The sequence below is a fragment of the Salmo trutta genome, chromosome 8, assembly GCF_901001165.1.
Source record: "Salmo trutta chromosome 8, fSalTru1.1, whole genome shotgun sequence".
NCBI classification, from domain to species: domain Eukaryota; kingdom Metazoa; phylum Chordata; class Actinopteri; order Salmoniformes; family Salmonidae; genus Salmo; species Salmo trutta.
The window spans coordinates 31,876,965-31,890,156 of NC_042964.1; the positions used below are offsets into that span (position 1 = coordinate 31,876,965).

A 13,192-nucleotide genomic window follows, 5' to 3' on the forward strand; every position below is an offset into this window, starting at 1 on the left:
TTGCCTGTCCTGACCACTCTACCCGCCCGCCTGACCACTCTGACTGTCTCTGACCCTGAGTCTGCCTGCCGTCCTGTACCTTTGCTCCTGCTCTGGATTATCGACACCTGCTTGACTTGACCTGTCATTTTCCTGCCCCTCTTACAATAAACATTCTTACTTCACACAGTCTGCACTTGGGTCGTGATACCTGATACACCATGTGGTAAATTAGTTAATATACCAGTAAGTTTGACATGGTGAGTTTGGACACAGGTGCAGAGAACTCCTTCAAGACTGTTGGAAGAGCTGGTTGAGAGAATGCCAAGAGTGTACAAAGCTGTCATGAAGGCAAAGGGTGGCTACTTTGAAAAATATCAAATATATATATATATATATTTTTTTTTTACACTGTTTTTGGTTACTACATGATTCCATATGTGTTATTTCATAGTTTTGATGTCTTCGCTTGTTTAATGAGGTGAAATAAAAGCTCCCAGAAATGTTCCATACGCACAAACATATTTGTTCCACACAAATTTGTTTACATCCATGTCAGTGAGCATTTCTGCTTTGCCAAGATAATCCATTCACCTGACAGGGGTGGCATATCAAGAAACTGATCAATCAGCATGATCATTACACAGGTGCACCTTGTGCTGGAGACAAAAGGCCACTCTAAACTGAACTGTGCAGATTTGTCACAACACAATGCCACATATCTCAAGTTGAGGGAGCATGCAATTGGTCTGCGTACAGGATTGTCCGCCAGAGAATTGAATATTCATTTTTTTTGTTACCATAAGCTGCCTCCAAAACCGTTTTAGAGAATTTGGCAGTTCGTCCAACCAGCCTCACAACTGCAGACCATGTGTAACCACGCCAGCCCAGGACCTCCACATCCAGCTTATTCAACTGCAGGATCGTCTGAGACCAGCCACCCTTACAGCTGATGAAACTGGAGTATTTCTATCTGTAATAAAGCCCTTTTGTGGGGAAAGACTCATTCTGATTGGCTCCCCAGTTGGTGGGCCTTGCTCCAAAGTGGGTGGGCCTGCGCCCCTGCACAGTCATGTGAAATCGATAGATTAGGGCTTCATTTATTTATTTAAATTGACGGATTTTGTTATATGAACTGTAACTCACAAAGCTCTCCCTCACCCCCCATTTGGCAAATCTGACCATAATGATATCCTCCTGATTCCTGTGTACAAGCAAAAATTAAATCAGGAAGCACCAGTGACTCAGTCTATAAAAAAAGTGGTCAGATGAAGCAGGGCTAAACTACAGGACTACTTTGCTAGCACAAACTGGAATATGTTCCGGGATTCTTCCGATGGCATTGAGGAGTACATCACATCAGTCACTGGCTTTATCAACAAGTGTATTGAGGATGTAGTCCTCACAGTGACTGTACGTAAATACCCCAACCAGAAGCCATGGCTTACAGGCAACATTCGCTCTAAGCTAAAGGGTAGCACTGCCGCTTTCAAGGTGCAGGACTCTAACACTGAAGCTTATAAGAAATCCCGCTATGCACTCCGACGAACCATCAAACAGGCAAAGCGTCAATATAGGACTGAGATCTAATCGTACTACACCGGCTCAGATGCTCGTTGGATGTGGCAAGGCTTGCAGACTATTACAGACAACATAAGGGAAGCACAGCCGAGAGCTGCCCAGTGGCACGAGCCAACCAGACAAGCTAAATAACTTCTATGCTAGCTTCGAGGCAAGTAACACTGAAACATGCATGACAGCATCAGCTGTTCCGGAACACTGTGTGTTCACACTCTCCGCAGCCGATGTGAGTAAGACTTTCAAACAGGTCAACATTCACAAGGCCGCAGGGCCAGACGGATTACCAGGACGTGTACTCCGTGCATGCGCCGACCAACTAGCAAGTGTCTTCACTGACATTTTCAACCTTTTCCTGTCTGAGTCTGTAATACCAACATGTTATCAAGCAGACCACTATAGTCCCTGTGCCCAAGAACACTAAGGTAACCTGCCTAAATGACTACTGACTCGTAGTACTCACATCTGTAGCCATGAAGTGCTTTGAAAGGCTGGTCATGGCTCACATCTACACCATTGTCCCAGAAACCTTAGACCCAGTCCAATTTGCATACCACACCAACAGATCCACAGATGATGCAATCTCTATTACACTCCACACTGCCCTTACACACCTGGACATAAAGAACACCTATGTGAAAATGCTATTAATTGACTACAGCTCAGCGTTCAACACCAGCGTACCCTCAAAGCTCATCAATAAGCTATGGACCCTGGGACTAAACACCTCCCTCTGCAACTGGATCCTGGACTTCTTGATGGGCCACCCCCAGGTGGTAAGGGTAGGTAACAACACATCTGCCATGCTGATCCTTAACACGGGGACCCTCGGGTGCGTGCTCAGCCCCCTCCTGTACTCCCTGTTGACTCATGACTGCACGGCCAAGCACGACTGCAACACCATCATTAAGTTTGCTGATGACACAACAGTGGTAGGCCTGATCACCGACAACGATGAGACAGCCTATAGGGAGGTGGTCAGAGACCTGACCGTGTGGTGCAAGGACAACAACCTCTCCCTCAACGTGATCAAGACAAAGGAGATGATTGTGGACTACGGGAAAAGGAGGAACGAGCACACCCCTATTCTTATCGATGGGGCTGTAGTGGAGCAGGTTGAGAGTTTCAAGTTCCTTGCTGTCCACATCACCAACAAACTAACATGGTCCAAGCGCACCAAGACAGTCGTGAAAGGGCACGACAAAACCTATTCTCCTCAGGAGACTGAAAAGATTTGGCATTGGTCCTCAGATCCTCAAAAGGTTATACAGCTGCACCATCGAGAGCATCCTGATGGGTTGCATCACTGCCTGGTATGGCAACTACTCGGCCTCCGACTGCAAGGCACTACAGAGGGCAGTGCGTACGGCCCAGTACATTACTGGGGCCAAGATCCTGCCATCCAGGACCTCTATACCAGTCGGTGTCAGAGGAAGGCCCTAGAAATTGTCAAAGACTCCAGCCACCCTAGTCATAGACTGTTCTCTATGCTACCGCATGGCAAGTGGTACCGGAGCGCCAAGTCTCGGTACAAGAGGCTCCTAAATAGCTTCTACCCCCAAGCCATAAGACTCTTGAACAGCTAATTAAATGGCGCGTCCAGACTATTTGCATTGACTCCCCCCCCCCCCGAACGCTGCTGCTACTCTGTTATTATCTATTCATAGTCACTTTAATAACTTTACCTACATGTACATATTACCTCAATTACCTCAACAACGGGGCCCCGCACATTGACATTGTCTCTGTACAGGTAACCCCTGTATTTAGCCCCGCTATTGTTATTCACTGCTGCTCTTTAATTATTTGTTATTCTTATTTCTTACTTTTTTGGTTAAGGGCTTGTAAGTAAGCATTTCACTACACCTGTTATATCGGCTTATGTGACAAATAGATATGGATTTGATCTGATTTGAACTCAGTAAAATCGTTGAAGTTGTTTCATGTTGCATTTATATTTTTGTTCGGTAAATATTTATACTCTGGACTCTGACATTGCTTGTCCTAATATTTCTATATTTCTTAATTCCATTCTTTTACTTTTAGATGTGTGCATTGTTAGATATTACTGCACTGTTGGAGCTAGGAACACAAGCATTTCACTACATTCACAATAACATCTGCTTAATATGTGTATGCGAAAATAACATTTGATTTGATTTTAATGATTTATTCACTGCTTGCGGTGAGAGTCTGACACGCCTAATGAATGGCCAGCTTCATAAATCCATATACTCTGACATTCCCATTACTCTCCATTGTTTGTAATCTAACAACACGTTACGTAACTCACCATCTGCAATCTGGCCTGCTCTCTCAGGCTCCGACGCTTTGACATGAGAAACATGTTCTTCCGCGAGAGCCGCATCGCATCCCTCTCTGCTGGTTTTCACTCTCTGCATATAGATTAAACATTAGAATTGTTGGAAGGACCTTGTAAGGCTACAGGGACAGTGTTGTAATTCAGATGAGAAGAGCTATGTAAAGAAAAGATTATTTCACACAATCCGCACATGTTGTATCTTACGTTAGAAGACAAGAGAGGTGGACGACCTGACCAGGGATCATTTTCAGCAGTCAGAGGGAGGCAGTACCATGGGGGTGGGAAGGTAGAAAGATAGACATCAACGATGTCGCTCTTGCTGCTGGTGATTCTCTGATCCGCCTCTACGCAGACGACACCATTCTGTATACTTCTGGCCCCTCTTTGGACACTGTGTTAACTAACCTCCAGACGAGCTTCAATGCCATACAACTCTCTTCCCGTGGCCTCCAACTGCTCTTAAACGCAAGTAAAACTAAATGCATGCTATTCAATACTGCCCGCACCTGCTCGCCCGTCCAGCATCACTACTCTGGACGGCTCTGACTTAGAATACGTGGACAACTACAAATACCTAGGTGTCTGGTTAGACTGTAAACTCTCCTTCCAGACTCACATTAAGCATCTCCAATCCAAAATTAAATCTAGAATCGGCTTCCTATATCGCAACAAAGCATCTTTCACTCATGCTGCCAAACATACCCTCGTAAAACTGACCATCCTACCAATCCTCGACTTCGGTGATGTCATCTATAAAATAGCCTCCAACACTCTACTCAACAAACTGGATGCAGTCTATCACAGTACCATCCATTTTGTCACCAAATCCCCATACACTACCCACCATTGCGACCTGTACGCACTCTTTGGTTGGCTCTCGCTTCATACTCGTCGCCAAACCCACTGTCTACAGGCTATCTACAAGTCTCTGCTAGGTAAAGCCCCGCCTTATCTCAGCTCACTGGTCACCATAGCAGCACCCACTCGTAGCACGCGCTCCAGCAGGTATATCTCACTGGTCACCCCCAAAGCCAATTCCTCCTTTGGTCGTCTTTCCTTCCAGTTCTCTGCTGCCAATGACTGGAACGAACTGCAAAAATCTCTGAAGCTGGAGACTCATATATCCCTCACTAGCTTTAAGCACCAGCTGTCAGAGCAGCTCACAGATCACTGCACCTGTACATAGCCCATCTGTAAACAGCCCATCTATCTACCTCATCCCCATACTGTATTTATTTATTTATCTTGCTCCTTTGCACCCCAGTATCTCTACTTGCACATTCATCTTCTGCGCATCTACCATTCCAGTGTTTAATTGCTATATTGTAATTACTTCGCCACCATGGCCTATTTATTGCCTTAACTTACCTAATTTGCACTCACTATATATAGACTTTTTGTTTTCTTTGTTCTACTGTATTATTGACTTTATGTTTTTGTTTATTCCATATGTAACTTTGTGTTGTTATATGTGTCGAATTGCTATGCTTTATCTTGGCCAGGTCGCAGTTGCAAATGAGAACTTGTTCTCAACTAGCCTACCTGGTTAAATAAAGGTGAAATAAAATAAATACAAAAATATTTGAGAGGAGATAAGATGACACAATCTCCTTGCCTTGTGTGTCTCTACTGTAATGTGGAAACAATGCTCTTCTTTTGCTCCACAAAATTGGATGAATTAGATTTACATTTTAGTCATTTAGCAGACGCTCTTATCCAGAGCAACTTACAGTTTAGTGCATTCATCTAAAAAAGGCAATCAGCAATTGCTAAACCCATTTTTGGACTAACCTAACCCTAATGAAGAAGGTGTACCCATTGATTCTTGAAAAACATAACTCAACTGCCGTTCCACTTCAGCACCCAAAATATAGGGTTTTTTTCCCCAATGTTGGTAAACACAGTAAATGTAAACACTTTATAGCCTAAAAACATGGTTAAAACTACAGTGTGTTTAGAAAGTATTCAGAACTTGACTTTTTCCACATTTTGTCACGCTATTCTAAAATTGATTAAATAAATGTTTTTCCTCAGCAATCTACAAACAATACCCCATAACGGCAAAGAGGAAACAGGTTTTTAGAAATCTTTGCAAATGTATTAAAAACGAAAAACTGAAATACCTTATTTACGTAAGTATTTAGACCCTTTGCTATGAGACTCGATGTTTAGCTCAGGTGCATGCTGTTTCCAATGCTCATCCTTGAGATGTTTCTACATCTTTATTGGAGTCCAAATGTGGTAAATTCAATTGATTGGAAATGATTTGGAAAGGCACACACCTGTCTATATAAGGTCCCACAGTTGACAGTGCATGTCAGAGAAAAAACCAAGCCATCAGGTCGAAGGAATTGTCCATAGAGCTCCGAGACAGGATTGTGTCGAGGCACAGTTCTGGGGAAGGGTACCAAAAAATGTCTGCAGCATTGAATGTCCCCAAGAACACAGTGGCCTCCATCATTCTTAAATTGAATAAGTTTGGAACCACCAAGACTCTTCCTAGAGCTGGCCGCCCGGCCAAATAGACCAAAAACTCGATGGTCACTCTGACAAAGCTCTAGAGTTCCTCTGTGGAGATGGGAGAACCTTCCAGAAGGACAACCAAATCTGCAGCACTCCACCAATCAGGCTTTTATGGTAGAGTGGCCAGATGGAAGCCACTCCTCGGTAAAAGCCACATGACAGCCCACTTGGAGTCTGCCAAAAAGCACCTAAAGACTCTCAGACTATGAGAAACAAGATTCTCTGGTCTGATGAAACCAAGATTGGACTCTTTGGCCTGAATGCCAAGCGTCACGTCTGGAGGAAACCTGGCACCATCCCTACGGTGAAGCATGGTGGTGGCAGCATCATGCTGTGGGGATGTTTTTCAGCAGCAGGGACTAGGAGACTAGTCAGGATTGAGGGAAAGATGAACAGGGCAAAGTACAGAGAGATCTTTGATGAAAACCCACTCCAGAGCGCTCAGGACCTCAGACTGGGGTGAAGGTTCCCCTTCAAACAGGACAACAACCCTAAGCACACAGCCAAGACAACGCAGGAGTGGCTTCGGGGCAAGTCTCTGAATGTCCTTGAGCGGCGCAGCCAGAGCCTGGACTTGAACCTGATCAAACATTTCTGGAGAGACTTGAAAATAGCTGTGCAGTAACACTCCCCATCCAACCTGACAGAGCTTGAGAAGATCTGCAGAGAATAATGGAGAAACTCCCCAAATACAGGTGTGCCAAGCTTGTAGCATCATACCCAAGAAGACTTGATGCTAAAGGTGCTTCAACAAAGTACTAGCTTAAGGGTCTGAATACTTATGTAAATGGGATATTTCAGTTTTTATTTTTCATAAATTAACAAATATTTCTAAAAACCTGTTTTTGCTTTGTCATTATGGGGTATCGTGTGTAGATTGATGGGGGGGGAACAATCTATTTTAGAATAAGGCTGTATGTAACGTAACAAAATGTGGATAAAGTCAAGGGGTCTGAATATTTTCCGAAGGCACTGTATAGGTTTGATATCATGTCCTTGCATCCATAGCTCTGTCTTTGAATTTGACATTTGTTACATTTCTCCAGCCCCTTCCCCCCAGCTTTTTACCGAAACATTGGTGGGGAATATGCTTTGTTATTGTTTCAACTCCTGATTGCTGCTTTAAGATAGCTAGGTGGGACAACGTCATATCACAGTCCTAGTAAGTCCATTTTTCCTCAATAAAGTAGGTATCAGCAAAGTCTGAGCTAGTAAGGGGGGAAAGAGTCAAGTGCGAGTGTTAGTTCACAAAATGATTTGAACAGTCTTTCCAAACTTCTCAAATACTGGATCTATTCCAGTATTCTCACAACCTTTTCAACTAATCATGAACTTGGTGATTAGTAGATCTGTTGAATCAGGTGTGCTTACTAGAATAGAACAAATACGTTGAACTGAATGGGGTACTGGAGGAGAGGTCTAAAACCCTGAGCTAGTCCGTTTTTACACATTTCTAAGCCCTCTATTACAGTTGTAAGTAATCTCTATCGGCGGGTCACAGTGATGAGATCTGAGCAATAACAGAGCTACAGGTTATCATCAGAGAACATCTTCCTCACCATCAACCCTTCAGAAACACCACCTCCAACAAATCCCCTCACAAACACAGCCTGCTTCCCTCCACATCTGCAGACCCCCACACATGCGCAAACACATACACACACCAACACACACACACAGTGTGTCATCTCCAGAAATAGATCACAATAAGTATAAATTAGGACCCTTGGGTGGAGGGGGGGGGGCAGATTTGCGTGGGGTCAGCAATATTTAGATCCGGGAACATCGGAGCTAACGATGTTACTGTAGCTAGCGAATTTATCTATACTCCCAATTTGACCTATGCATACTAGCCTACTCACATGTGTGACACACAAGGTATTCCTGCATTGTGTTGTGGACACCTGGTGCTCGGGCAATCAGCCTGGGTTTCTCATACATTCCCCAGGGTCCCAGGGGAGATGAGAGCAGTAGTGTGGTATTCCATAAACTTCACACAGTCCATAGAGTTCACCATGCAGGAGAATATGCTAACATAGGCTTTGCATACACGCATGCTCACATACAGAGAGACAGAGAGGGAGGCAGAGAAAGAGAAAGAGTGCTCTGAATCTACTGTGCATAGAACATGAAAAAATGATGTCATATGTCAGAATGTAATATACAACATTATATGACTTTCGCTACACTCGCATTAACATCTGCTAACCATGTGTATGTGACAAATAACATTTGATTTGATTTGAGCATCTTCATCATCAAGATCATCTCATGTTCTGTTATAATATCCACCTGGCACAGCCAGAAGAGGACTGGCCACCCCTCATAGCCTGGTTCCTCTCTAGGTTTCTTCCTAGGTTTTTTGCCTTTCTAAGGAGTTTTTCCTAGGGAGTTTTTCCTAGCCACCGTGCTTCTTTCACATGCATTGCTTGCTGTTTGGGGTTTTAGGCTGGGTTTCTGTACAGCACTTTGAGATTTCAGCTGATGTACGAAGGGCTATATAAATAAATTTGATTTGATTTGAAAGACAAAAAATGGGTCACCTTACAAGTTTTAAACATTTTTCTTGATACCTTTTCAAAAACGATTCCTAGAGACATGATAAGTAAATGGATATGGAATACTGACCAGTAGCGCGCATTGTGAATATTTACGCACTAATTGCACCATTAGTTATTGCAGTACAGCATCTGGAGACATTTACATGGGGAAACCTCAGTGTTTTCCCTATTTACTTGTGAGTGGTAACGAGTCTTTCAGAGAAATTCCACCCATGCAAACTATTGTTTTCCATACATGCTGTTTCTCTCTGCTGTTGTTTTTGTGTCCAAGGCTGTTTAGCGGAGGTTGGAGATGTGGGGGTGGTCTCATTGGTATAAAATGATTTAAAAAGGGTTGGTGGCGACTGCGCACAGAAACAGTTTCACACCATGTGCTTCACGTCTTTGCCAAGCCAACACATCTGTCGGTCTGTGAGCAATGAGCGAGTTTACGTAGACGATAGACTCTAAGAAACTGCTTACATTTAAAACAAACCCACACGTTCTCAATGCAGGCAGGTGGCAGCGGGTGATCGTGCGCGCGGATGTGTTCAGAACAGCCAGGAACATCTCTGGAGGCGCACTTTTCCCTTCACAGAGCTCACTCAACCTCATGAATGACAATTTGAAGATAGGCTTCGACCCCACGAGCAAGCCGGTGTTGATGGAGGATCAAGGGAACGACACTGGCGCTCTTGGGAACTCCAGCGACCCGTTTGGCCGGAACGAGGAGGTCGCCAAGATTGAGATCACGGTGCTTAGCGTGACATTCGTTGTGGCTGTGGTGGGGAACCTGAGCGTGCTGCTGGCCATGTACATGAGCCGACGGAAGCCCTCGCGCATGCACCTGTTCATGAAGCATCTGAGCCTCGCGGACTTGGTAGTGGCCTTTTTCCAGGTGCTACCGCAGCTCTGTTGGGAGATCACCTTCCGCTTCTACGGACCTGACTTCCTGTGCCGCATCGTCAAGCACCTGCAGGTGCTAGGGATGTTCGCGTCCACCTACATGATGGTGATGATGACGCTGGACCGCTACATCGCCATCTGTCACCCGATGCAGACCCTTCACCAGCCCACGCATCGCGCCTATATGATGATCGGGGCCACCTGGGTGTGTAGTCTTGCCCTGAGCATGCCCCAGTATTTTATTTTCTCCCTGAGCGAGGTCCACCCGGGCTCGGCCGTGTATGACTGCTGGGGACACTTCATCCAGCCGTGGGGCGTGCGCGCCTACATCACCTGGATCACTGTGGGCATCTTCCTCGTGCCGGTGGCCGTGCTCATGCTCTGCTACGGCTTCATCTGCCGATCCATCTGGCGGAACATAAAGCACAAGACCAAGAAGGGTACTAGCGTGATGGCACTTGCGACCAGGAATGGGCTGATCGGGACGAGTTCAGTCAGCAGCGTCACCACCATCTCGCGCGCCAAGCTGCGCACAGTGAAAATGACTTTCGTGATCGTGCTGGCGTACGTGGTGTGCTGGGCTCCGTTTTTCACCGTGCAGATGTGGTCGGTGTGGGATGAGAGCTTCTCGTGGGTAGGTAAGTGTTATATTTGGCCTCTAAGCGGTGAGTCATTGGCAGCGCGCGCTGGTGCCATGTCTCCGTTCATTGTGTGACACGTTAAGTGTTTTAAAACATTACATTATTGCTTAGGCCTATTTACTCAATAAGTTGGTAATAGTGCACAGCTTCAGCACATATTTTATGCATTACCCTAGGGGCTTCCCTAAAAGCTGATTCACTGCTCTCCAAAATGTTCTTCAGTTTACCACGGACATAGTGAGACAACAACTGTATAACTCCTCTTCAGATACAGAGACCAAACTGAAACAAATAGGCTATACAGACAGTCAAGACGTATTACTTAGGCTATAGGCTGTGCAAACTGGAGACCCGGTGTACATTATTGTGACCACAATGGAATAACCGCGAACAAAATCTTAGTGGAAGTAAGTTGATTATCTGTTCTGTGCATGTGAGTTAACTCATAATTCATTGCCTTGATGAGGTGTGAATGTAGCAGATGTTATTCCTTCTGCTGTAGCATGAATGATCGGAAAGTGCGCAATATAGAAAAACAGCAGAATCACCTAAAGGGCATACATAAGTGTTAAACACGTGCCATATAACGCAACCGTTGTGCAGGTGTGACAGATAGTTATGAAAACGACCATCGGTCTCCAAAAGTTGATAAAATATTTTGCTGGCGCGTCAGACCCAGTGGCTTGCCGAGACTCCATCGAGAATACGCATAAATCAGGGCTGTCATGCCCTGTTCCTGGAGAGATACCATCCTGTAGGTTTTCACTCCAACCCTCATTTTGCGCACCTGATTCTAATAATTAGCTGCTTGAAAAGCTGAATCAGGTTGGTTACAACAGGGGTTGGAGTGAAAACCTACAGGAGGGTAGCTCTCCAGGAACAGGGTTGGACAGCCCTGGCATAAATAGAGTGTGCCACTGCTAGTAGAAAAACAGAACACGCTTGAATGTTTTTCTTCTTCCCTGACTGGCCGACACGCCCTCTTCCCCGTTTCTCTCTCTCCAGACTCCGAGAACACCGCGGTCACCCTCTCGGCTCTGCTGGCCAGTCTGAATAGCTGCTGTAACCCGTGGATCTACATGATCTTCAGCGGCCACCTCCTCTCTGACATGGTGCGCTGTCTGCCGTGCTGCCGGGGGCTGCTCCACAAATTCGGCCATCAAGACTCGAACAGCAGCATCCGCCGCACCACACTCCTGACCCGGGTACCGCCCCCGGCCCTACCCCATCGGAGCGCAGAGAAAAGCTCTTGCAAAGATTGCATCCACAACTCCCACAGGAACTGTCAATCAATCCCGGTGGAGTGTTGACCGGGTGCTCACACTGTCTATATACATATCGTGCATGTGGTTCCTGCGCAACACCACAGTGATGAAGGCTATCATAAGTTTAGGGGGAGGCTTAATGGAAACAATGTGAACAGAGTCAGTGCATCCATCTCTCCCGGAGCTTGTGTTTCTGCTCAGAGAGGTATTCAACACACATCAATCCGTAAGTGGAAATGTGGTAGGCTATAGGAATACCTAGGCTATAACTAGGTTATCCTGTCCCTTCTTGCTAAATGTGAACTGACTGTCAGGAGGCATCTTTAAAACCCAGACAGTGCTAATATTTCTGCTCTTACAAGCTCTTATGGGCCCACACTCATGCAGCGATCAGAATCGTTGCCGTTAACCGGTCATTCCAAATGAACCCGAGAGGTCTGTCAGTATGCGTTGTTCAATAACTCATCATATGCCTAATATACACAACCGTTAAAAGGTTTGGGGTCATTTAGAAATGTCCTTGTTTTTGAAAGAAAATCACATTTTCTGTTCATTAAAATAATATCAAATTGATCAGAACTACAGTGTAGACATTGTTAATGTTGTAAATGACTATTGTAGCTGGAAACGGCAGATTGTTTATGGAATATTTATGTAGGCGTACAGAGACCCTTTATCAGCAACCATCACTCCTGTGTTTCAATGGCACGTTGTGTTAACTAATCCAAGTTTATCATTTTAAAAGGCTAATTGATCATTAGAAAACCCTTTTGCAATTATGTTAGCACAGCTGAAAACTGTTGTCCTGATTAAAGAAGCAAGAAATCTGTCCTTCTTTAGACTAGTTGAGTATCTGGAGCATCAGCATTTGTGGGTTCGATTACAGGATCATAATGGCCAGAAACAAAGAACTTTCTTCTGAAACTCATCAGTCTATTCTTGTTCTGAGAAATGAATGCTATTCCATGCGAGAAATTGCCAAGAAACTGAAGATCTCGTATAACGCTGTGTACTACTTCCTTCACAGAACAGCGCAAACTGTCTCTAACCAGAATTAAAAGAGGAGTGGGAGGCCCCGGTGCACAACTGAGCAAGAGGACAAGTACATTAGAGTGTCTAGTTTGAGAAACAGATGCGTCACAAGTCCTCAACTGGCAGCTTCATTAAATAGTATGCGCAAAACACCAGTCTCAACGTCAACAGTGAAGAGGCAACTCCGGGATGCTGGCCTTCTAGGCAGAGTTGCAAACAAAAAGCCATATCTCTGTCCAGTGTCTGTGTTTTTTTGCCCATCTTAATCTTCTATTTTTATTGGCCAGTCTGAGATAGGTCTTTTTCTTTGCTACTCTGCCTAAAAGGCCAGCATCCCGGAGTCGCTTCTTCACTGTTGATGTTGAGACTGATGTTTTGCGCATACTATTTAATGAAGCTGCCATT

The 13,192-nt window shown here is 45.0% G+C and overlaps 1 protein-coding gene across 2 annotated transcripts; it reads left to right on the top strand.

The window, feature by feature from the left end:
* The first annotated feature begins 9,594 nt into the window (after nt 1–9,594).
* Nucleotides 9,595–12,247, top strand: LOC115197924 (arg8-vasotocin receptor-like). Of its 2 annotated transcripts, none has more exons than XM_029759604.1 (2): nt 9,595–10,487; nt 11,496–12,247. In XM_029759604.1, exons 1-2 carry the CDS (start codon nt 9,608–9,610, stop codon nt 11,798–11,800), a joined length of 1,185 nt encoding a protein of 394 aa, XP_029615464.1. In that variant the 5' UTR covers nt 9,595–9,607; the 3' UTR covers nt 11,801–12,247. The 2 variants fall into 2 exon arrangements, with proteins under 2 accessions (XP_029615464.1, XP_029615465.1); XM_029759605.1 differs by having other exon boundaries at nt 9,595–10,483; nt 11,496–11,642.
* Nucleotides 12,248–13,192: the final 945 nt, after the last annotated feature.

What these genes read in the sequence shown, in the direction of transcription:
- LOC115197924 (XM_029759604.1), top strand. Translation starts at nt 9,608, where the DNA reads ATGGAGGATCAAGGGAACGACACTGGCGCTCTTGGGAACTCCAGCGAC. An exon ending in TGAGAGCTTCTCGTGGGTAG is followed by an intron (nt 10,488 to 11,495) that starts GTAAGTGTTATA and finishes CTCTCTCTCCAG; the next exon opens with ACTCCGAGAACACCGCGGTC.